The 21,443-nt window shown below is 45.7% G+C and overlaps 1 protein-coding gene and 1 long non-coding RNA gene across 6 annotated transcripts in view; one reads left to right on the top strand and one right to left on the bottom strand.

Moving 5' to 3' along the window:
• Positions 1 to 2,097: 2,097 nt before the first annotated feature.
• Positions 2,098 to 6,388, top strand: LOC307222283. The gene is made up of 2 exons (XR_013841718.1): positions 2,098 to 2,181; positions 6,277 to 6,388. It is a non-coding gene; the product is annotated as an uncharacterized lncRNA (long non-coding RNA).
• SCNN1D (sodium channel epithelial 1 subunit delta) overlaps positions 2,910 to 21,443 on the bottom strand; it is a 68,532-nt gene continuing 49,998 nt past the window's right edge. For all 5 annotated transcript variants that reach the window (XM_079986984.1, XM_079986986.1, XM_079986987.1 and 2 more), the window contains exons 2-13: positions 20,517 to 20,854; positions 19,586 to 19,805; positions 18,073 to 18,266; positions 14,473 to 14,576; positions 12,423 to 12,586; positions 11,128 to 11,226; positions 10,408 to 10,525; positions 9,603 to 9,693; positions 8,733 to 8,790; positions 7,566 to 7,621; positions 6,758 to 6,839; positions 2,910 to 5,513 (exon numbers count right to left, since the gene is read on the bottom strand). In XM_079986984.1, the coding sequence (XP_079843110.1) occupies positions 5,118 to 5,513; positions 6,758 to 6,839; positions 7,566 to 7,621; positions 8,733 to 8,790; positions 9,603 to 9,693; positions 10,408 to 10,525; positions 11,128 to 11,226; positions 12,423 to 12,586; positions 14,473 to 14,576; positions 18,073 to 18,266; positions 19,586 to 19,805; positions 20,517 to 20,851 (1,917 nt within the window). In that variant the 5' untranslated portion in view covers positions 20,852 to 20,854 and the 3' untranslated portion in view covers positions 2,910 to 5,117. The remainder of the gene's footprint in view (positions 5,514 to 6,757; positions 6,840 to 7,565; positions 7,622 to 8,732; positions 8,791 to 9,602; positions 9,694 to 10,407; positions 10,526 to 11,127; positions 11,227 to 12,422; positions 12,587 to 14,472; positions 14,577 to 18,072; positions 18,267 to 19,585; positions 19,806 to 20,516; positions 20,855 to 21,443) is intronic.

The raw sequence follows: 21,443 nt of genomic DNA on the forward strand, positions 1-21,443 counted from the left end.
CCCGAGTGAAAACTGCCCTCTGCCTTTGAGCTCTTTGCTCTCCTACTTTCAAGGCTCGCCGGGTTCTGGGAGAGAGAGGGGCAGGTCTGGAATGATTTCTAAAGACACTGTGTCCATCAGCTGTCACCCCCCTGGTGAGTCCTCCTCCTCCTCTCCCATTATTTTCCAGCTTTCCACCTCATCTGCCTCTGAGCTGAGACCTCCCTCAATCCCCTGTTGTAGTTCTGAACTGTCTTCTTCTCCTGAAAGGTCACACTTGGGGAGGCAGTCTCCACCATTCCTCCTCTGCTCAGTCCCTGACAGGAGGGCATGAAGGCAACAGGCCTCCCTCTCTGTTACTCACAAGAACCCAAGAAGGCCCATCTAGTCCAGCTCAATGTTCTCTCATGCCTCTGGGAAGCCACCAGAATCACAACTCCTCTTTAGTGTCCTTTCCATGTGCCTTCTCCAGAGTGACCCTAGGAGCTGATCCTCAGTGGCTGACTCACCTGATTGGTTCCAATCAGCAGAAAGGTGAGAAGGCCTCTTCTCAGTGGATAGAAAGCTCCCCTTTCCTACTGATTGGTTGGCTCTAGGAAACTGGAAACAGGGACCAGGCCACAGAAATCACATTGGGTCCTCAGCCCCTAGACTACTGCACCTCTGCCTTCCATTCTCAGTGGGCACCAGCCAGCTACTGGATACCTCTGTACCTTCAGTGGTGAGAAGATGCTGGATTTCCACCATGACTGTTTAACCCACTGTGAGTCATCTGCTCACAGGATGACTGCCATTGCCATAACCTTGGCTGCATCAAGCCTGTCAATCGGCAGGTTGGGGGTATGTCATAACTTGGGGAAGCCCAATATCCTCCCCTTTCATTGAGGTGTTCCTTGCACAACATTCCTGCAGGCTTTCACACTTACTTATATAAGCCTGGTAATTGGAATGGCTTTGGTTTGTGGGGGTGGCCAAGGGATGAGTGAATTCAGTTGCCTGTTAAATGCTTGCTGCAATTTGTTCTGTTGTTTTTCAACCAACAGGCTAAGAACAACAACCACGAAATAACTCAGCAAGGATTTGCAGGGCTTGGCATCACCGGGGAGGACAGTGGCATGTTTCCTACTGGCCTTTTTTGATCCTTCTCTGGCTGACTTCTTGGCTGAGGGAGTTGCCTAAATTGGCAAGATGAGTAAGGCAGGCAACACCCCATGGCAATGGAAGAAAACAACCATCCAGTTGAACGACATGGAAACTTGGGAAGCAGCCGTATTCCGAGTTAGACCATTTGTCCATCTAGCTCAGTATTGTGTACACTGACTGGCAGAATCTCTGCAGTGTTTCAGACAGGCTTCTGAAGATGCTGAGGTTAAATTTAGGACCTTCCCCATGAATGGAGAATGTCAGACCTCCAGATGTTGTTGAGCTACAACTCTTCTTACCCATGACCATGCTTCTTGGGGCTGATGGGAATGAGGAACATCTGGAGGGCCACGGGTACCCCATGCCTAACCATCTTTGGACCACAACTTTGGACCATAATCTCTGACCATGGACTAAACTGTCTGAGGATAAAAGGAATTGTAGTTCAACTACAACCTATGGTTGAAGAACACTGGTTTACACTGACTGTGGGTCTCCAGGATTTCAGAGTGGTCCTGCTAGCTTTTTTACTGGGAATTTTAGAGGTCCAAATACAAATCATGTGATCTCCAAGGCTTAGAATGAAGTTCCCTGAACTAGTTACTGTATAAAACACACACACACCTTAAATTATACCCCAAAGTGGTTTTCATAATTCCCTGCTGAAGTAAATGTGAATTAAGTTTATTTTGGGATAGAACTTAAAACAATTTCTAGTTTATATTCATCTCTCCCCACTCCCACCCACAATGCAAGAGGCCCAGAATATTTGCTTGCTTGCTTTTTTTAAAGGAAAAACTTGGTTTTTAATAAAGAAAGTAAGAAAGCAAACGGTGAAGGCAATGTTCTATGGCTTTTTAGGCAGATACAATGGCATTGCTGCTGCTAAGGATACTTAGTCACTTAACCGCTTTTGCCAAGTAACTAAAAGGAAGGAATGTGAGGCATTTCCTGTGTTTTCTTTGCTGAAGAGGTTTTCTCCTTTGCAACAGGAGCAGCTTGCAGCGAGAAGCAGAAAAACAAAGTGACAGATGCCTTGGATGGAATAAATTCAGCCGGGTAAGGCTTTTCTTGTATGGAAATACAATTATGGGGAAAACATCAGTGGATGACTTTCTGTCAGCCATCTTATTACTTATATGTGGGTCCAGTTTTGGACCGTCTACTGAAGTGCAGCAGCTCATAATGTTCTGGATTATTATTATAATTATTCTTTCATTTGGATGAGTTTGGATGGAACCCGTTTGTTTTGTGAAAGAATGAACGTGAACTGGAGCCAGTGGCTTTTTGGACAGGGGGAAGTTGAACTAGTTGCTTTTAAATCTGAATGACCCAAGCTCTGGTGATTTCCATTTGAGCGATAATTAGATATCCAAGCCCATCATGGCTCTTCCAGGCTGTAGGGGCAGGTCCATTAAGGCAAATGGCCCATCACGGCTCTTCCAGGCTGTAAGGGCAGGTCCATCAAAGTCAACCCGGATTCCTCCAACTCCACCTGACTTATTTACATCCAGTCCACGGTGAGGCCCTGAGTCTCAGGTGTTGTCCCTTGTAGAACTCGGCAGGAAGGAGGATGAGGACAAAAGTATGACGACTTGGTGCTGCCTGCTATTGGCTCTTACTCAGCCAATCGTTGGCTCCGACTCCACCTACTTTTTGGGCTCCCACTCCACTAGGGAATAATCAGCAGTGGGGACAAACTGCACCGTGCTCCTCTTAGCGTGATGAGCTTCATCTCGGTTTACCCCAAGAAATTTCAAACCCCAAATAAATGATGCTAGTCGGTATGAAAAGACACCTGCAGCATTTTATTACAGAAAGATTACAAAACAACCAGTGCAGATTGCATAGTTTTGCTCTTTTTAACCTTCAACAAGGCGAAGGGGTAGGGGGTGGGGACAAAATAGGAGCACAATAAATTATTAAGTTACAGCCACAAAAAGAGGTCACTTTCCATAATTCTGCCCCCCTCTCCCTCTCATACATGCACACACTCAAAATAAATAACGGTCAAATATTCTCCTTCAAAATGCATCTGCATCCAACCATCATAGAATTCAACAGCAAGGCAGATGGATATACAGTACATATTTCATTCGTAGAAAATAATAGATAGATAGATATCTACAGGATTCTATCCAACACTAGCCATACTTCTGAGGTTAATGGACACGACTAATTTAGATTTATTAAATTCAATGGGTCTTCTCTGCATGGGGCTTAGTCGGACCCACAGTGATCCCAACAGTGTGGGGATAGATTCCAACTCCCCCTTGCTGAAACAATGCTACTTGGACTTATTCAGAGAGACATGTTTATCATTTGAGGACTAACACAGGCATAGTGGTGACCCCCAGCTTAGATTGCTCTGTGAGCGTGCAGTCAAGTTTCTCCCTCAGAAAGGCTCAGGCAGGTAAATTGCCACTTGGCATGGCAAACTTCAAGTGATGAACAGGGATGACCGAAGAACCCCTGGATGCATAAAGTGTGGTACAGCCCTGAGCTCTGGTGATCATCAATAAAGCTTTCTGGTACATCCAGACATCTATTTGCTGTATAAAACTAAATATTTTATAGTTCAGGATTTCAGGATGTCCATTATGACAAAGCAATCTTCTGAATACAGTTAGAACATTTCTCTCTTTTTTTTTAATCAAGAAACCATTATGCAAAGGAGAAATCTGGCACATTTTGTGTAAAGCAAAAGTTCAATGTGCTTGCAAGTATATATCCGTTTACTTTAAAAAGAACAGCAGCCATTATGGACATGGTTGGATTTTGAGGTCTGAAGAGGGGAAATAGGTAAAGAAATCCATTTGAAAAGTTGATATTGGCTTCCAAATTCACCAGTAAAATGTAATATTAAAAAGTGCCCTGTAACTAATTTCCTGAGTGGAGAATGACCAATCAGAAGCTGTCGCACTGCCAGCCACTCAAAAGAGCTGACTTTGCATAGTGTTGTTCCTTTGCCACCTGAAGGGGGCGCTGTAACCTGAGTACAGGCAGTTGCTAGGCTAGACACTGGGGGTTCTTGGGCACCTATCCTGCTCCATGCAAGCTACTGTTTTTCTTCTTCTCCAAGAACTCAGCTTATAAACCTTGAACTTCACATTTTAACAGAGGCAGCACGCAATCATAATTAAAAACACGTTCCTTGCCACAGATTTCAGAGCTCAAACAGGAAAGAACTACCTGTCAAACAGAAGAGGTACCGTGGGCATTACAATCAGCACGGTCAAGTATTCATTGCATCCCTCTGGGATCCCAGAGGCACTGTTAACACAGACAGAAGAGAACATGGGCTCATAAATGTTCGCTAGACACATTTTTTAATGTGTGGGCTGTTTAACATTTAACTCGGAGACACCTGTGAAATGTTGACGGTCCAGCCTCTTTGCCCAGGGATGCCCAGTTGAATCTGGTTCCCTCAGGAGAGCTTCAGCGGGAAGCTACGGTTGTGGCTTTTTATAGGGAACTGGATAACCGCCAGTCACTCTCTGGCTTTCCTCTTCCCTCAGATGAAAAAACGAAAATAAAAAAATAGACTTCTTTCATAAGAAAGAAGGCCACAGGTCAGTCATCTCTGAAAAGAATACCGTGGAACAAATAACATGAGGGGGGGGAAGGGGGTCTTCAAGTCCACCAAGGAACCAGTCAGAAAGGAATTGTCAGTGTTTGCCTGGGCGAGGCTTCATTCGGACACCTCCCTCATTAACGGAACGCGTTGCAAATCTGACCCCAAGTCGCTGGATGAAAAACCTCGCTTCCCTGGGCTCCATCTTGTTTGCCACAGAACTGTCCGAGGAGGTTCAGAAGAGAAAAGTCACAGACTCAGTCTCCTGTTGGAGGCTGGGCCCCATCAGTCCAGCACTTCTGAGCCAGCATTTCTGGGTCAGCACAACTGTACTGGCCACAATTCCCCACAAAAGCAGCTCTTCTTCAAAGGTATGAAGGTAGGTTTGTAGTTCTCCAAGATCCATTCTCTTTGGACGCCATTAGCTGTTGAGGCGCATATCTATGCTATGCTCTTTCCGGCGCTTGAATCCATTCAGCACCACACTTGGGTAGAGCTCAGGCATCTGGTATGTGCTATATTTTGTGTCTTGGCATGGGGTGCCAGTGCCATCGCTGGTGTAAGGTTTTGTGATATCCTGGGTGCTGGCCAGGCCTTCCTCCACATACCGGTACTTCTCCAAAGTCAAGCTTATGCTCGGGATGTTTGGGGGTCGAGACACCTTATGTGTCCTCTTAGCCGTGAACTGACGGTAGAGGAAGATGAGAGACAAGATGGCGGCATCCACGAGGAACTCCAGCAGCTCCACCACTGACAGCACCGATGACCCAAACCAGAGACTCCAGTTGCTTCCCATGTTGGACATCATCTGGGATTCCTAGGGAAAACATAGACCATCTGATTAGACCAGAGGCGGGGAGTCCTTTGCAGAGTGAGGGCCACATAGCCTTCTGGGGAGCCGCATGCCAGTGGTGGGAAGACCAGAGGCATAAATGGGTGTAGCAACAAACATCAGTTTTACCCTTTGTACAAGTAGACTAGTTTCTACACACACACACACACACACGAACCTCTCTCAATCCTCTATCCAGGAAAGCAAGAGACGTGATCAGAGTTCAAGGACACATTCCAGCCAGGTCAAAGCACTCAGGGAGGGTGAAGTAGGGCTGGAGAAGGGAGTGGCCTGGGAAGGGTTCCTAGGGCCAGATGGAGAGGCCTGGGGGGCCACACTTGGCCCCTGGACTTTAGCTGCCCCAGCCCCAGGTTAGACACTGCTGTGACCCTATATGTTGCAGCCAACATTAATATCCCACATGGAGTCAACCCATCAACGTTTATGGATCTAACTTAGTCATGGCCATTATTTTTTGTGCATCTACTCTGAGTATGACTTAGATGGATAGAATGTGTTTCTCTTCCGCAAATATCTTCGTTTACCTGCCAAGTTGTCCTTTCTTTCTGTTCCTAGTTTTATTTCATTTGTAATTGCTGCTTGTCTTCCTTACGGATTTGTTTGCGGAAGGGCAACTTTATGTGGCCTCTGCTATCAGTTTCAAAGAACTTATAAAGGCTAAGAACATTATGTATGTTTTTTCTCTCCTCCCTCCTAATCTCATTTCCCCTTCTGTTGTAATTTTTAGATTCTAAGACAGGGGAGTGGCGTCTGATTCCTGATCATTCTAAGGTGCTCCGGGAGAATTTGTTTAGCCGAAGAACAAGATGCAAATAGAAATGAATTCCTTTCTTTGGTAATAGTTGTTTCTAACTGCTGTTTAAGTTGGGTTGGATCCAAGTTGACAGCATAATTCTCTGCATGCTTGCTCACTAGCACAGTAATTGGGTTCAGTGGGACTTACTTCCAGGTAAGCATGAATACTATGGGTGCCTATCGTTAGCTGCAGCTGGTTGCCATGGAAACCAGTGGTCCTTAACTCATGACGAAGGTGGTGATCCGAACCCCACTTACCTGGGAGTATGCCCCAATGAATTCAAGAGGACTTGCTTTTGAGTAGATACTGGGTAGCAGTCACTTAGCTATACTCAGAGTAAACCCATTTCAAGTGAATGAACATGACTAACAAAAGTTAATGTGGGCCAAATAAACACACAACTTCAACTTACTGTATATTCAGGAGATTCATCCCAAGAATTGTAGTTTAGTCGCTCGTAGTAAATGTTCACCTTGGCAATATCTTTTCTGAAACTGAGGAAAGAGAGCGTCGAGATCGATTTAGTCCAGTGTAAATTTGTCTGTCCCTCCCAATACATTTTATTACAGTTTGAAAGAAAATACATGAAGGTTAATATCAAATATGCAGTATCATTTTATCAAAGTTTTTTTTTTAAAAAAACCCTAATTAAATAAAAACAAACCAAAATGAAGAAAAGAAAAGGGGGAAGAAAAAAGCAAGAGGAGGAGGAAAAAAGAGAACTTCAAATTCTTCATCCGTCGGTTATATATAAAAAATTATCCAAAACATCCAAAACTGTCCAGTGTAAATTTGATTGAGGGAACTTTTGACAAAATTGCGGAGAGACACTGCCAGTCAGTGTATGCAACACTAAGTTAGGTGGACCAAACAACCTCACTCTGTGTGTTCCTTTGCTCCAGATGGTTGAGGACCTTTTGTTAAATACAAAATGAACTGGTACAGTCAGAAGCAAGGACCAGTGAATGCCATGGTGTACCCTCCCCAGCTAACTACGCGCAGGATTGCAGTTGGACTGATCAAAATAAATTTGGTATAGTGCCATGTAAGTGGACTTTTCTTGAGGCTATAGCTCCTACACTTCAAAATTTAGCACTTCACCATAGATGCCAGTTCTGAAGACAGTTGCCAAATAATCTTGCATTTATGGTAAAAGAGAAGGACTTGACAGAGCAGCAGCAGCACCCCCCCCCCCCCGTAGAAAAAACAATGTGACTAACCTGTTGCCGGTGACATTGTATCTGTTCTGGGCTTCCAAAGCTTTGTGAATCCATTTCTAAAAAGAAAGACACAGGAACAGGGTTCAAAATCTGGAAGCAGGCGCAGCAGATGGTTCAAGTGGCATTGCGCCAGGGATGGCATAGGGGAGCTGCCAGCTGTCCAAAATATCAGCTGGGCTTGCTCTTGGGCTCTTAACGGAAGCTTGCTTTGTGATGGATATTAGATGAAAATTTGAAGTTAGAATATGTGAAGATAAATAACCAAGGGTAAAATATGAGGTTATGAATTTGCTGAATAAATTTTCAAATGGAATACAAAAAAGGGAGGTGTGAGGAAGTCACGAAAATAAGTAAATGAATGTAAGATATTATAAAAGAGGGACCTTTAGTTTTTATTTTTTATTTTTATGTTAAATTTTTGGTTTTTGTATTTTTGTAATTTTTGTTCTGTTTGTGTGTAATTATTATGTAACTCTTTTCTGTTAAAGTTTAATAAATATTATTAAAAGAAAAAAGAAAAAAAAGGGAAAAGCAGAAGACTTAAGCCACGTGTGTGTGGACTCAAGCCATCCTCATAATTGCAACTGCACACCTCCAATAAAAATCATAATTTGCAGTTTACTTCGCTGCATCTAAAAAAAAAAATTAATGGAAGCTTGCTTTGCAGTGAAGCTGAACATGACATTGGGATAAAAATGACCACCTATGAAGGCCTTTGGGTCAAGCTGCTGTTAAAGACAGGGAAGCACTGTGCAGTAGAATAGTTGGCAAATTGTAATAATAAAAACCGATACATACAAGCAAGGCAGAAGTAATGCGACTATCAAGTTTTTAAAAATATATTGAACATTCAAAACTTTTTGTTTGCACTTAGAAGTTTCATCAATATGCTTAATATATTTTCTTTGCTCTCATTTTTTAAAAAAGGGAATTTGACATCACTATGGTGGACCTGTTGCACCCTATCAGATGTTTAAGGAGGCAGAAGAAACAGTTAAATTCTCCTCCTAATAGGAGAACACTACACAAGTGACTGGCCCTTGATTGGTTGTATGTTCACTGCAGCAGGCTCCCTGATTGGTAAGTGACTATCATTAGCCAGCTTGGGAGAACATTGAAAATTTAGCGTCCTCCCCCACTCTGAACACCACATAGGTTATACTTTACCTCAGATTTGGTCGAGGGCCACTTTGCATATCCTGCTGAAAGTTTGTACCAAGTCTCTCTGCCAAGAAGACAAGAATGTAAAAAGGTTACAAGGAACCCTGCTGCATCAGAACAAAAGCTACAGTGAACATTTTATGGTCCCGTCTCCTTTTCTATACTTTGAGATGTGGCGGCCATTTTATGTTATGTCACACCCCCATGGCAGCCAGTTGGTGACTGGAACCCACAGTACATTCTCAACATTCCCAAAGTGACCACTAGCCTGAAAAGGCTGTAATGCCTGGATGCCTGGATGCATCCTTGGGTGATCTACATGCAGGTCGCACTTACTGAACACAGTGTGTTCCCTGGAAATTGTTCGTTAGGCGACCATTCAGCTAACAAGATGACAGTTTCCATTAATTCCTATGCGAACATTTCTGTTCCTCCCCCCTCCCATCATGTTTTTTTCTTAAATGGCTGCAGCCAACCAGCAAGAGAGAGACAAAGGAAAATCTGGTTTGTTCAAACTCTCCTGCTCCCTGATTTATCCGATCTCTCTCCCCATTCCTTTTCTCCATGGTTTCTGCCTGAAAATGGTTGCCGCTGACCAGCAAAGCATAAACAAGTATGGAAGTGGGCAGACTCTGGCTGTTTGGATATCTGAATCAGCTGAGCGTGTAGCAAGGTTTGGGCTTTTTTTTTGCGTTTGGATAAGTGAATCTTCGCATAACAAGCAGACCAATAGTGGGACCTGCATGTATGGCTCAAAAGAGATTGAGGAGAGGAGGTAGCTATCTAGTGGGCCAGTCAATGAAAAGGCACATATCTGGTCCATGTTAAGCTTGACCCTGCTACCATTCGAATGCATCAAATGCCTTTGCTACTCACTTGCATGGTCTGTGGCATTTGTCAAAACAGGATTCGGTATGAGTGGCATCCTGATTGTACATGCGATTGTACAGGAGATAGAAGCAATGACCTACAGGAGGGGGAAAATAAGAGGAACAAGTTCAATAGGATACAGCTGCCACAGGCAAATAATTGAGGACAGCCCTGTTCTGCCATCATGAAGGGTCCTTGTCCAAACCAACCCCCAACATGGTCTGATCAACATTTCCTGTTTCCAGCTGAACTTAGTTTGAGTGGTACTTCCTGCTTCAAATTGAACCCACTTTGATTAGCGCTTCCTGTTTCCAATTTAGCAGTTTGGCTGTCACTTCCTGTTTTCTGCTGAAATACAGTTTGATCAGCACTTCCTTCTCCTAACTGAACATGCTTTGCTTGAATAATGTAGGGAGAATCCCAAGGACCAGATTGTGAAAGGCCACATCTAGACCCTGGGCCTGAGATTCCCTACCCCTGAGTCAGCTCATACAAAGTATTTACATTATGTGTCCTCTTGTTCTCGTTCTCTCTCTCTCTCTCTATCGTTGTATAAGTATCCACCCTACTTCAGGTATGCCAGGAGGTAGCCAACATATTGCCCTCCCAATTTTGTTGGAACTCCCATCAGCTCCAGCCAATGTGGCCAATGGGCAAGAATGATGGGAGCTGGAGTCTAGCAACATTTGCAGGCACCACATTGGCTGTCATGGGGGAACAGCTAGCCAGGCTACATATAGACTCTTTGCCATTGGCCAAATCAAGTCATTCTGAACACATTTAACCACGTGCGTGTGTGGCTTCTCCTTACCCCAATTAGGATGCTTGTTATAGTTGCAGTACTCTGTTCCTGGAGGCAGTGGGTAGTAATAGTACCCACAACCACAGTCTTCAATCATTTTCCTCTGGAAGCATGAATGCAAGCAAGCCTGTGGGGCAGTGAAATGGGATGGGGAGACAGAACAAAACAAAGTGCTGTAAGTCAAATTTCTCTGGTGCCTCAAGCCTTTTGCTTCAGATCCGCTAGTGGGGTAGATAGGTGTTACCTTATTGGGAAGGGCTATCCCAATTCATTTTGCCACCAATGGTGAAGGAGAAGAGCCAAACCCACCACTGCAAAACAATTTCCCCCAATAGAATGCATGCTTGCTTGGTATTTGCAATGACACATGCGTTCTTATGGAAACTTTGCCTCTGTAAATCTTTGCACACATTACTTGGCTGGAGAATTGCACTGCACAATTTGGACTGGGGCAAATTCTGAAGGAGGCCTGCCTTTTCAGCTTACCTCTTCAGTTCAAAAACTGCAAAAAAAAAAAAAAAACCCTAGGTAGATTTGATCGAAAGCAGAATCAAATTTCTCCCCTCTCTTCCTTAGCCTGAATTTCACACCCTGATTTGAATTAACTGGGCAGATCTTTGACAGTGAGCCGGTTGCTCTAATTATTTGAGTGATCCAACACAAGGGGCAGGATCTTAAAAAGGCAGAAACAAATAAAGTGGGAAAACAAAGGCTCTGTTTTAGCTGTACCTGCTGCGTGTATGTGCTGTTGTATATGAGCTTGACAGCCACATCATCACCGTCTTTTGTACATGTGCCATAATTTCCGCCTAAGCGAGTCACCTCGTCCTGCGTAGTTGGAGGGAGGAAAGAGCATATCACTTGGAGTTTAGCATACAGACCAGAATCAATTCTAAATAAAGAAGCTAAACCTGGAAGAATCTCCCCCCTCTCCGCCACTAATGCAACATCAGCCCCACAGGAGGCCCTTGCAATTGCCTGTCACCAGTTATTGAAAGCCAACGGTCTGGTGGTGGCTGGTGCCCAGCAGGTTTGGTGGGGTGGAACTCGGAGAGCCCAAACATTTCGACATCCCCCCAAATTGGGATTGCAACGAAAACCCCATTTGGAATGCCAGTTCAAAACATCAGGGATGGGGAGGGGAGGACCTTTTTTCAGAGCGACAGCTGCATTCATTCTGGGCAAACTTCCAGGGGGCGGGGACAAAGCCAAAAGGGGGCGTGGCATTGGATGTAAGGTTTACTTTCGCTAGTTTATATATACATTTACACAAACCCCACTCTATGCACCATCCAGGCAAGTAAGAGACACTACCAGAGTTCAAGAGTGCATTTCGCCAGGTAAAAGCAGGGATGTGAATCAGGGTGAGGGGTGTGTGGCCTGGGAAGAGAGTGCCAAGGGCCAGATTGGAAGGAAATTGGCTCCCGCGCCTGAGGTTCCCAACAGCTGATTAAAACACTTTTACCCTGCTCTGCCTCCAGCCAGAAAGCCTCCCAGGCACCCCACATTTCTTAGTACAAAAGTATTGATCTGATGTGTAGAGATCTTCCCTGTTCTGCTTAGGTGAAGAGTGTTCTGGAAGGTTTCTTTCTATGTGAAAGAAACAGGCAGAAAGTTCTTGTTTGGGTTATTCCTTCTGAGAAGCTGAGTACAGCTGGTTGAAACTGGTTCTATTATCCTTTCTGTCAAGGTCATGCTGAGTCTATCTCTTTGTTCTGGTGTGGCGTTCTGTACTCTTAGTGTTAAGGTTCAGTCTTATTATAAGTTCTTGTTAAGTTTAAGCGAAGTCTGCTGCAACTGGATTTCTTATGGACAGTGCCAATTCTGAATGTATTGGATTTGTGACCATTATGCTCATTTGCCTTCCAGAGCAGTAAAGTTCTGTTGGATGAAGTACAATTGCCTCTGGTCTATTTTTGGGAACTCTGCAACGTGTTTAGGTTTTTTTCTCCTCCACACACGACACATGCCAAGGTTTTTCCTGTTGCCCATTCAGACCCCGCCCCCCCCCCCCCGATGCTCACCTGTGTGATCCCGATGGTGGTTTGAATCCCCGGCCGAATATCAAACCCCTCGTGCTCTAAGAACGCGGTCTGGTTGTGGCTGTGGATCATCACCCTCACGCCCGCCTTGGTGGACAGCAGCGGGATGTGGTCCTTTTGCTCCACTTTGAGGATAAGGGAGAGTCCTAGAACCAAACAAACACAAGAAGGTAAGAAGGACCTGCTGGATGGGGCCAATGGCCCTCTGAGGAAAAAGCAAAGGGATTTGTTGTCAAAGCACAGCTCCATCCAAGCAGGAAGTGACATCAGTCAGTTGCTAAACAGGAAATGGCATCAGCGTGTGGCCAAAGCTCTTTTTATTGCACATGCCCCTCAAGGATTGCTCTGATGGTGGGAGGGGGCCAAACCCTGTTCAAAATTTCCACCTACATAGTTGGCCTCTGAGGTAACAATGAGCAGCTGTGGAAGCAATGGCTGCCCACACGACAGAGGAATCGCTTCTGTGTTGCTCACTATGATGTCAGAGACACCCTCATGGGCACAAGATCTCACATATATCATCATTGCTAGTGTGTAGGAATGACTCAGGGCCAGCCCAAGACATTTTGCCGTCTGAGGCAAAGGATAAGATGATGCACTCCATATGCAGAAGACCGCTGGACTAGCAGTTGAAGTTTACATTGGTGATGACAGGGAAGCTTTCCCCAACACACCTGAAGGCAGTTACATAAGAAGCTGCCTTATACAGAGTCAGACCTTTGATCTAGCTAGCTAGCTCAATATTGTCTACTAGCTTAAGAGCTCCAGAGACCATTTATTTCAGTGCACATTTAAATTGCTGGTGTTTTCTCGCCCTGCCCTTTAGATCATACATTTGAATTGTTTTACAGTTGGTATTGTGTATTGTTTTAAAGTACTAAAATCCTCGATTTATGATAGCTCAGTTGCCTTCGTATATTCAGCTTATCCTACAGGGTGATGCACAGTTAAACTATAAAATCATCGAAGGAGTGATAGGCACCAACTTGGATGGTATCAAAAGAGGATTGGAGAGATTCGTGGAGGAAAAGACTATCAAAAGTTATTAGCCACGATGGCTATGCTCTGCCTCCGCAGTTAGATGGGCCACTGGCCTGATCCAGAAGGCTCTTAGTATGTTATAGGGTGACCCCACTCCTCTTCACTCTGCCCCCTGAGCTGCCATTCTGGGCCTAGATCCATTGGGTGTACCTTGCCCTGGCAGCAAAAATCAAACTAGGCCCTGTCAGCTTGAAGTCTGCCTGCCTGCCTGCCATCTTAGAATTTGGTATTGCACTTCTGTTGAGAAAGCTATAACAATGAAAACCAGAACACAGTTTTGCTGTTTTACAAATATCTCTTCCTCTAGCTCCCCTCAGGGTCATCTATTGTTTGACCCTGCCCGCATTCCCTCCCTGACCTTTCCCCTTAGGAACAGCACATTATGGGAGAGAGGTTAAGCTTTTATACCTGGGTCATTTTCTTGATAAAAACCACTCCTCAGATCTGCTATTTGCAGCAATTTTGCGGGGAGGGGACATAAAGGTGCCCATATGATACCCGTATATTGTCCCTCTGCTGGGCAAATAGCAGCTTCAAAGGTTATTTTAATCAGGCAAATGACCCTACTGGAAAGGGTTAACCCACCCATTTTCCAGTGTCACAGCCCTGATTTGATTTGGGACATAACTGGGTCTAACGACACACTCTGAAGACAGTAATAAAACAGCAGGCTATGTATGCTGGAAAACAAATGCACACCCAGCCAAACTGACAGCTACCCCTTCCCTCACATAAACCTCTGGACTGTGAAAATTCCGTTTCTGATAATTTTGCCCTCTTGGTTCACAGCATGTACTTTGACTGATTCACCAGCTGAACCAAACTGTGTCTGATCTTCATTGCCTGAAGGGGGGACACAACATCTAGATTTATCTCTGTAGTTTAAAGCAACACATCTGTGGAACATAATGAGCTCTGTACACAGCCTAACCCTTGCAAGTGACCAATAGTCACACTTATCTGCCTGCACATTCTTTTTCTCCGTTCTTACCGTAAACAATTCCAGGCTTCAAAGCTTTCCAGAACTCATCTGTCCCGCCTTTATTAAAAGTGTAACAGCTTCCATAGACGGGGTGATGAAAGTGCTCAGTTTCACTGTAGTGAAGGAAGGAAAAGGGGAATGGTCAAAATCAAATATGAGCATTTTTTGTTGTTGTCCCCTTCCCAGTGTTTGTTCACTGGACTTCATTCTCCAGTTCCTCAGCCCTCCAGATGCTTTGGGACTACAACTCCCATCATCTCTGACCATTGGTCCTGTTAGCTAGGGATTATGGGAGTTGTAGTCCCAAAACATTTGGAGGGCCGTGTTTGCCTATGCCGGTTCTACAGCCTTCACCAATGTCCTTGAAAAGGATATGGAACAGAATGGAGTCTCCTGGAAAGGGCATGGCTGGCTGGATCCCTGAACGGGAGCACGCCACACTGAAATGTTTTGCTGCGGGTGCCCATTAACTATTCACAGCCCTGGGGATATGGTGAGATGGAGAGATAACCATCTTGTTCCATATGACTATGCCGAAACATTTCATCACAAAAGCCATCTCAGAGAAAGAGGGACTTTTATGAATACTATTAGCCTCAGATGATAAGCACCCTCCTTCCCCCCTCACCAGCGGTATTTTGGATTTGGTGGTGGGGGCAGCAAGTGCTTAAGGACAGGGATAAAATATAAGGAATATAAGATAAAGGCAATCCAATTGACACCATAAGAACGTAAGAACAGCCTTTTGGATCAGGCCAATGACTCATAGTCCAGAATCCTGTTCTCACAGTGGCCAACCAGATGCCCCAATGGGAAGCTCCAAAGCAGAACAGCTCCTCTGGTTTCCAGTAACTGGCATTTATGGGCCTTATGTTTCCAACCTCGAAGGTGTGGATGTTGAAACATGTCCCTACATTACACCAGCATTCCAAAGCTGACCGTTACTTTTACGAGTGAGGTCATCTTGCCTTGGGACAAGAGCGGATCGTACAGCAGACCGAGAGAGGCTCCGCCCTCTGGAAGTTTGCTTAAAACTTACAGGAGCCTGCCAAATACCCGCAATTTGTCCCAGCTGATAACGCTTAAGCAAATGTTTGCTTGGGTTCATTATCGGCGACGCGTTTTGATGGGCCCTTGTGGTTAGCTCCGCCGGCTTCTTGTTTCAACAACAGACCCAGGAGTGGTGGTGGCAGGGACCAGTTTGGCTCCACCAAGGGAACAACTGGTACAGTCACACCTTGTACTGTACAGAGAAGAGATAAGGCCAGGCAATAGGATAGCCGGCAGCTGCACGACAGCACCATGGTGAAAAGTCATTCATGGCAGCACATCCAAGCCACGTGGGGACTGGCAGGTGGTACAAAGGGAAGGGTGTCTCCAGAAGTGAGTCTTCTTACAGGTAAAAGGTCTTGTAAGGCCACCGGCAGCCTTCCTGTCTGATCCACAAAACTGACGCCCTTTTTACATTACCTGCTCGCGCCTTGAGATCTCTCCCATCTAAGCCCCTCTTGGAGGAAACTCATTGAAAGTACAGTAACGGCATGGCTGGCTGAAGTGAATTAATTTCAGTGGGTTTACTCTAAGTGGGACTAAGAGTGGAGACAATCCCTTCCATGGAAGTTCTGCTCCCACAAAGGAGAGGGTCTTTTCTTGCTGGAGTGCTCTGCTTCTGAAGTTGCCTCGCCAAGGAGGGACATCTGGCGCCATGATGAACTTTATGGTGCAAGAAGAAGGTGAAGACTTTCCTACCGCCCAAGGCTTTTTTGGTTCAGCTGCTATATTCAGCTGCCACTGAATACCAGTGGCTGGGAACTGCAGGAGGGGAGAGTTGCTTTTGTGCTCTGGTCCTGCTTATGGGCTGGTTGGCCACTTTGAGAAGAGAGGGTTGCTTCCAACTCAATTCAACTCAGAACAGGCCCAATGAAAGGAGCAAACCTAAATTAGGGCTTAGCCATGCTTACCTTTCATCTGCTTTCTCCATGATTTAAAGCTCTGGGTCTGAGCGCCCATTTCCTCCCTCGGAGTTTTCCCCATGAAAATCAGCTCTTTAAAGCTCAGTAGGAGCAAACGTCAATCTGTGAGGAAACCCAAACTGACGTTTGCTCCGATTCGACTTTAAAGAATGGGTTTTCGTGAGAAAAGCTTGGAGCAAAATAGCCCCACAGAAACCTCTTGGACACAGATCGTTATATCATGGACCTCTGCCTGGAAAGAGCAGGGCAAAAGCTATGGGTGGATAAGCCCTCAGTTATGGCCAAGAACATCATGAGCAGGACTAACACCAGCACAGCCAATAGAATCCAGGATGATGGGAGCTTGCCATCCAAGATTCTAGGGGTTGGGCTCAACTTCATGGCCAAGTGGGGATGGGAACCCTGCTTTCCCAGGCCCAAATCCGGCACTCTAACCACTGCACCACACTGTCTCTCCCATTTGGCCAAGGCAATAGCAACAGAGTTCACCTCCCTGCCCTCTCCACCCTCCGCCTCTCTCGCACTTCCTGCCCTGCTCCTTTTGCAAAGTACCTGCAATGCCCCTGAGGACAATGCTGCTGCTGCATGTCTCCTGAGACAGGCAGCATTTCACTGGGTGTGGGCAGGTTTGCTCTGGCTTTATCAGATTGTTCTCCTTGCTGCGCCGTATGCAAACAGAAGCCGGGGAGGACCCGGTGCCAACCTGCCCTTCACCTTGAGAGAGACAGGGAGAGTCTGTGGCAATTCTAGGGAACTTCCCCATCCACAGCCTGAAATTATCCCGAAAAGAGAAGAGCCGCCAACGCCCTCTTGTGCGCCTGAACGAACCAGCTCCTCTCGGTGAGGGATCTGGGAATAGAAATAGGCAGGGTGGCTCAGGAGGTCAGGGCGGGGCTGCCCTTGGAATACTGTAGGGCGGTTCCGCAGAAAGGAGCTGGGGGGGGGAAAGGTCTGGGAAAGGGCAATCGATGGGATAGAGGGGAAGGGAGCAACTCCTCTATCTGTGAAGAAGAAGAAGAGTTCTTCTACCCGAAGGAGTCTCAAAGCGGCTATCATTCTCCTTTCCCTTCCTCCCCCACAACAAACACTCTGTGAGGTGAGTGGGGCTGAGAGACTTCAGAGAAGTGTGACCAGCCCAAGGTCACCCAGCAGCTGCATGTGGAGGAGCGGGGAAGTGAACCCGGTTCCCCAGATTACGAGTCTATCGCTCTTAACCACTACACCACACTGGACGGTGCATGTGCTCTGCAGTGGTTGGACCTTGGGAGAGTACCTGGCCAGGAAGCTGCCTCGTAGGGTTGTTGTGAGGATAATGTGGAGAGGGGCACCCGCACTGCCTCAAGCTGCCCAGAGGAAAAATAAGTACTAGTGTGGTCTAGTGGTTAAGAGTGTTGGACAAGGTCTTGGGGGGCCAGGAGACAAATTCCTAGCAACTGCCCTAGGCATGACTGAATTTCAGTCATTTCAAGGGTCTAGTCTGAGCATTGGATGCAACCCTACATTCTTCTTTTGCAGGAGCAATGCTTCCATTGATGGCCACCAGTGGCTGCCTGTGAGCTCCCTCTCTGGAATGATTCTCGGATGCTCTGGTTCTACAACTGTGCAGGCCAGCAGGGTGGGTGGCTGCATGAGTTACCTAGCTTTGCAAGGCAATCCATCGTACTGGCAAGCGTAGACCAGGTTGTTGATGTGGTCGTCGTCCTTGGAGATGTCAATGATGGGTGGGATCTGGGACATGATGTTCATGTAGTGGAAACTGTACCATTCCTGGAAAGCGTCGACGCCGGAGGAGTAAATCTTGGTGTAGCAGTCTCCGCCCGTTTGGTTACACTGAGGAAAGAAGAGAATTAGGGGAGTGAGATGTTCAGCTCTGAAGAAACAATTGTGCAGTGATCAAGAAACTGGAGAGAGAGAGAGAAGAAGAAGAGGGAGCTCTGTGGAGCAAAGCCAAAGGTCCATCTTCTCCTGGTGGCCGACCAGATGCCTCTAGGTGGCCTGAAAGCAGAACAGGAAGCCAAGTGTCCTCTCCAGCTGCTCCTCCCCAGCATACTGCCTCTGACCACACAGCCACCATGACCTCAGAGGCGCAGTGTGTATTTGCTGGCCTGAGAGAGGGCCTTCCCTGTGCAGCCCCTGAGCAGTGAAATAGAGGTGCGTCTGGTATCTTCATTATACAGCTTTTGGTGAATGCTAAAGACGCACTTCTTAACCATGGCTTTTGACTCTGAAGGCGTATATTTTAGGACCTGTCTTGTTTCTGTAATTCTAAGTTGTTTTCAACTGTTTTCAATAATTGTACAGTGGTATCTCAGGTTACATACACTTCAGGTTACATATGCTTCAGGTTACAGACTCTGCTAACCCAGAAATAGTACCTCAGGTTAAGAACTTTGCTTCAGGATGAGAACATAAATTGCGCAGTGGCAGCGGGAGGCCCCATTAGCTAAAGTGGTGCTTCAGGTTAAGAACAGACCTCCAGAACGAATTAAGTACTTAACCCGAGATACCACTGTATATCAATGTACAGTGGTACCTTGGTTCTCAAACAGCTTGGCTCCCAAACAAATCAGCTCCTGAATACCGCAAACCCGGAAGTGAGTGTTCTAGTTTGCGAAGGCTTTTCGGAAGCCGAATGTCTGACACTGCTTCCGCGGCTTCTGATTGAGTGCAGGAAGCTGCACTTTGGTTTCCAATGGTTCCAGGAGTCAAATGGAGTCCAAGAACAGATTAAGTTTGACAACCAAGGTACCCCTGTATCTTAATGATGATGATAATGATAATGATAATAATTTATTTCTTACCCGCCCTTCCCTCTAAGGTCTGAGGGCGGGTTCCAGCATTAAAAGCAATATTAAAAACAATCAAAAACAGCTTGCAACCATCAAAATAAGGTGGGTCCTAAAACATACACCCCAAATGTTATTATTCATGTTGTGTTTTAATTGTTGGCCTGGGACCTTGGGGTGAAGGGCATTTGAGAAATTGTAACAACAACAACAACAACAACAACAACAACAGGGTCATGATAGCCTCCCTGTCATTCTGTGATCCCTGAGTGGCTGGGCTCAGCCTGCAACCAATTCAGGAAGACCAATTGTCAATGGCAGGTGGCTACTGAAAATGGCCATTGAAATCCCCATTCAACTTACCAGCCGGAAGCCCACTTTGCCGCCGCCCATTCTCACTAGAGCAATGCTGTCATCTAGCTTGAAGCTGGAGCTGTTGACCTCACTGTTTGTCCAGTTCTCCAGACTGACGCTGGAGTTGTCTTCCAGAGTGCTCGCCGGGATGCTGAAGGGGTATAGGTTGTGTAGGGTTTCCCTGGCCAGATTATCAAGCTCGGCCATATTTTTGCTGACTAGATTGACCCTGGGGAAATGAGAGAAACAACAAAGGGCTCTGAATATCAGCAGGAACAGCCTCATCAAAGAGGCCACTCTGGGAAATCCTGAAGGCAAAACACAGAACCTTAAGAAAACTTGAAGTGTGTTTCCCCTATGTATTGCTCTGTTTACTTTTACAACAGGAGAAAGACATGCCTGTCAATGGAGGCAGGGTAGGCTCAGGTGTGGTCCGTAGCTCTGGCCAAGAATAGACTTGCCATATCAGGGCAGTCAGAGGCAATATGAGTCCTTTATCCTTTGACAACACTGAGCATCCATCATCTCCCATATGAGATGCAGCAGTCCGCTTCCCAAATGACTGGAGAGACTTTTTGGACTAGAGACTTTAATATGCTTCAAATTTATGCTTCATAACTTTGTTCTAAGTAGCAGTTCTAACATTAAGCTGCTGTTACGATTTTTCCAAGAAAGGAGAGAGTGGCTGTTATTGTTGTCATTTACTGTATTTTAGATTTTGCTTGTCCCAGGCGACAAAGCAATAAAATACTATCTATCTATGTTGTGGAAGACTGAAAACAGGAAGCCTAAGAAAAGGGGAGGAACTGAATTTGACAAATTCGCCCCTCCCTACAAATAAGTGATCTCCTAAACTCCAGCCCCTCTCAACCTGCAAGTGAAGTTTTTCAATGATTCGAAAGGAAGCCCCTCAAAAATACAAAAAAAACCCCACCCGTACCTGTATGGATTCAGGTTGCAGAGGGTGATGGCAGGAAACATTGTTTGTTGTGATTTGACAGAAATTGACAAGACCACTGGGTATTGCCAGTACTGATTGAAGAGGAGCCCAAATTGCCAGTACAGCATAGCAAAGCTGGCAAGGAAGAGAAGGGTCCAGAAGGCCGTCTTCATCTTGTTCCGACTCGAGCAGACCAGCCGGATGGTGCCATGGATGGTGGTGTTCAAGCAAAAGAACTCAAAGAGGTCCTTGAAGGAGCTGTAGAAAGCAATGAGTGCAGCGTCCTCTTCCCTTTTCATTTCTACCTCTTTCTCTTTCCTTGTTTCTTCTTCCATTCTCTAAACAGATATAAAAGTTTTGAAATTTGGAGTTAGGATGGGCAAGGGAGACCCAGGGCTCCCCTTAAGGAATTAATTGATTCCCCTAACTCCAAGGCAATTTATTTTAGCCAAAAGGGTGCTCCACATTCTGCCATTTTCAAATAGGGTGGCTAAATGGGGGTGATGGGGAGGGCATTTCAGCCCAGGCTGAATGCAGATAGGAGTTTGGTAATCATCATCATCATCATCATCTTATTTAAGTATAAGATATATGAAAAGTTGATAGTGCCTCAAAGCAAGTTCAACTCGATTGAACCAAAACAGTATGGAACTAAAGTTCCAAGGCAGCTCTGAGGATGACCAGAGGATCTGACGTTCAGAGTCAAAATACAATGTAAGAAACTGAGGAGGACCCAATGGGCTCATCTAGTCCAGCATCCGCTTCTCACAGTGACCAACCGGTTGTCCGTTGTGAACCTGAATGTCACAGCACACTTCTCACTTGTAATTCTCAATGACAGCTGCTATCCAGAGACACACTTGGTTATAGCCAATGTTAGTCCTACTTAGACTGGTGTAAATTAACTGATTTGACTAACTGGCACCC

The sequence above is a fragment of the Podarcis cretensis genome, assembly GCF_951804945.1.
Source record: "Podarcis cretensis genome assembly, chromosome: 8".
NCBI classification, from domain to species: Eukaryota; Metazoa; Chordata; class Lepidosauria; order Squamata; family Lacertidae; genus Podarcis; species Podarcis cretensis.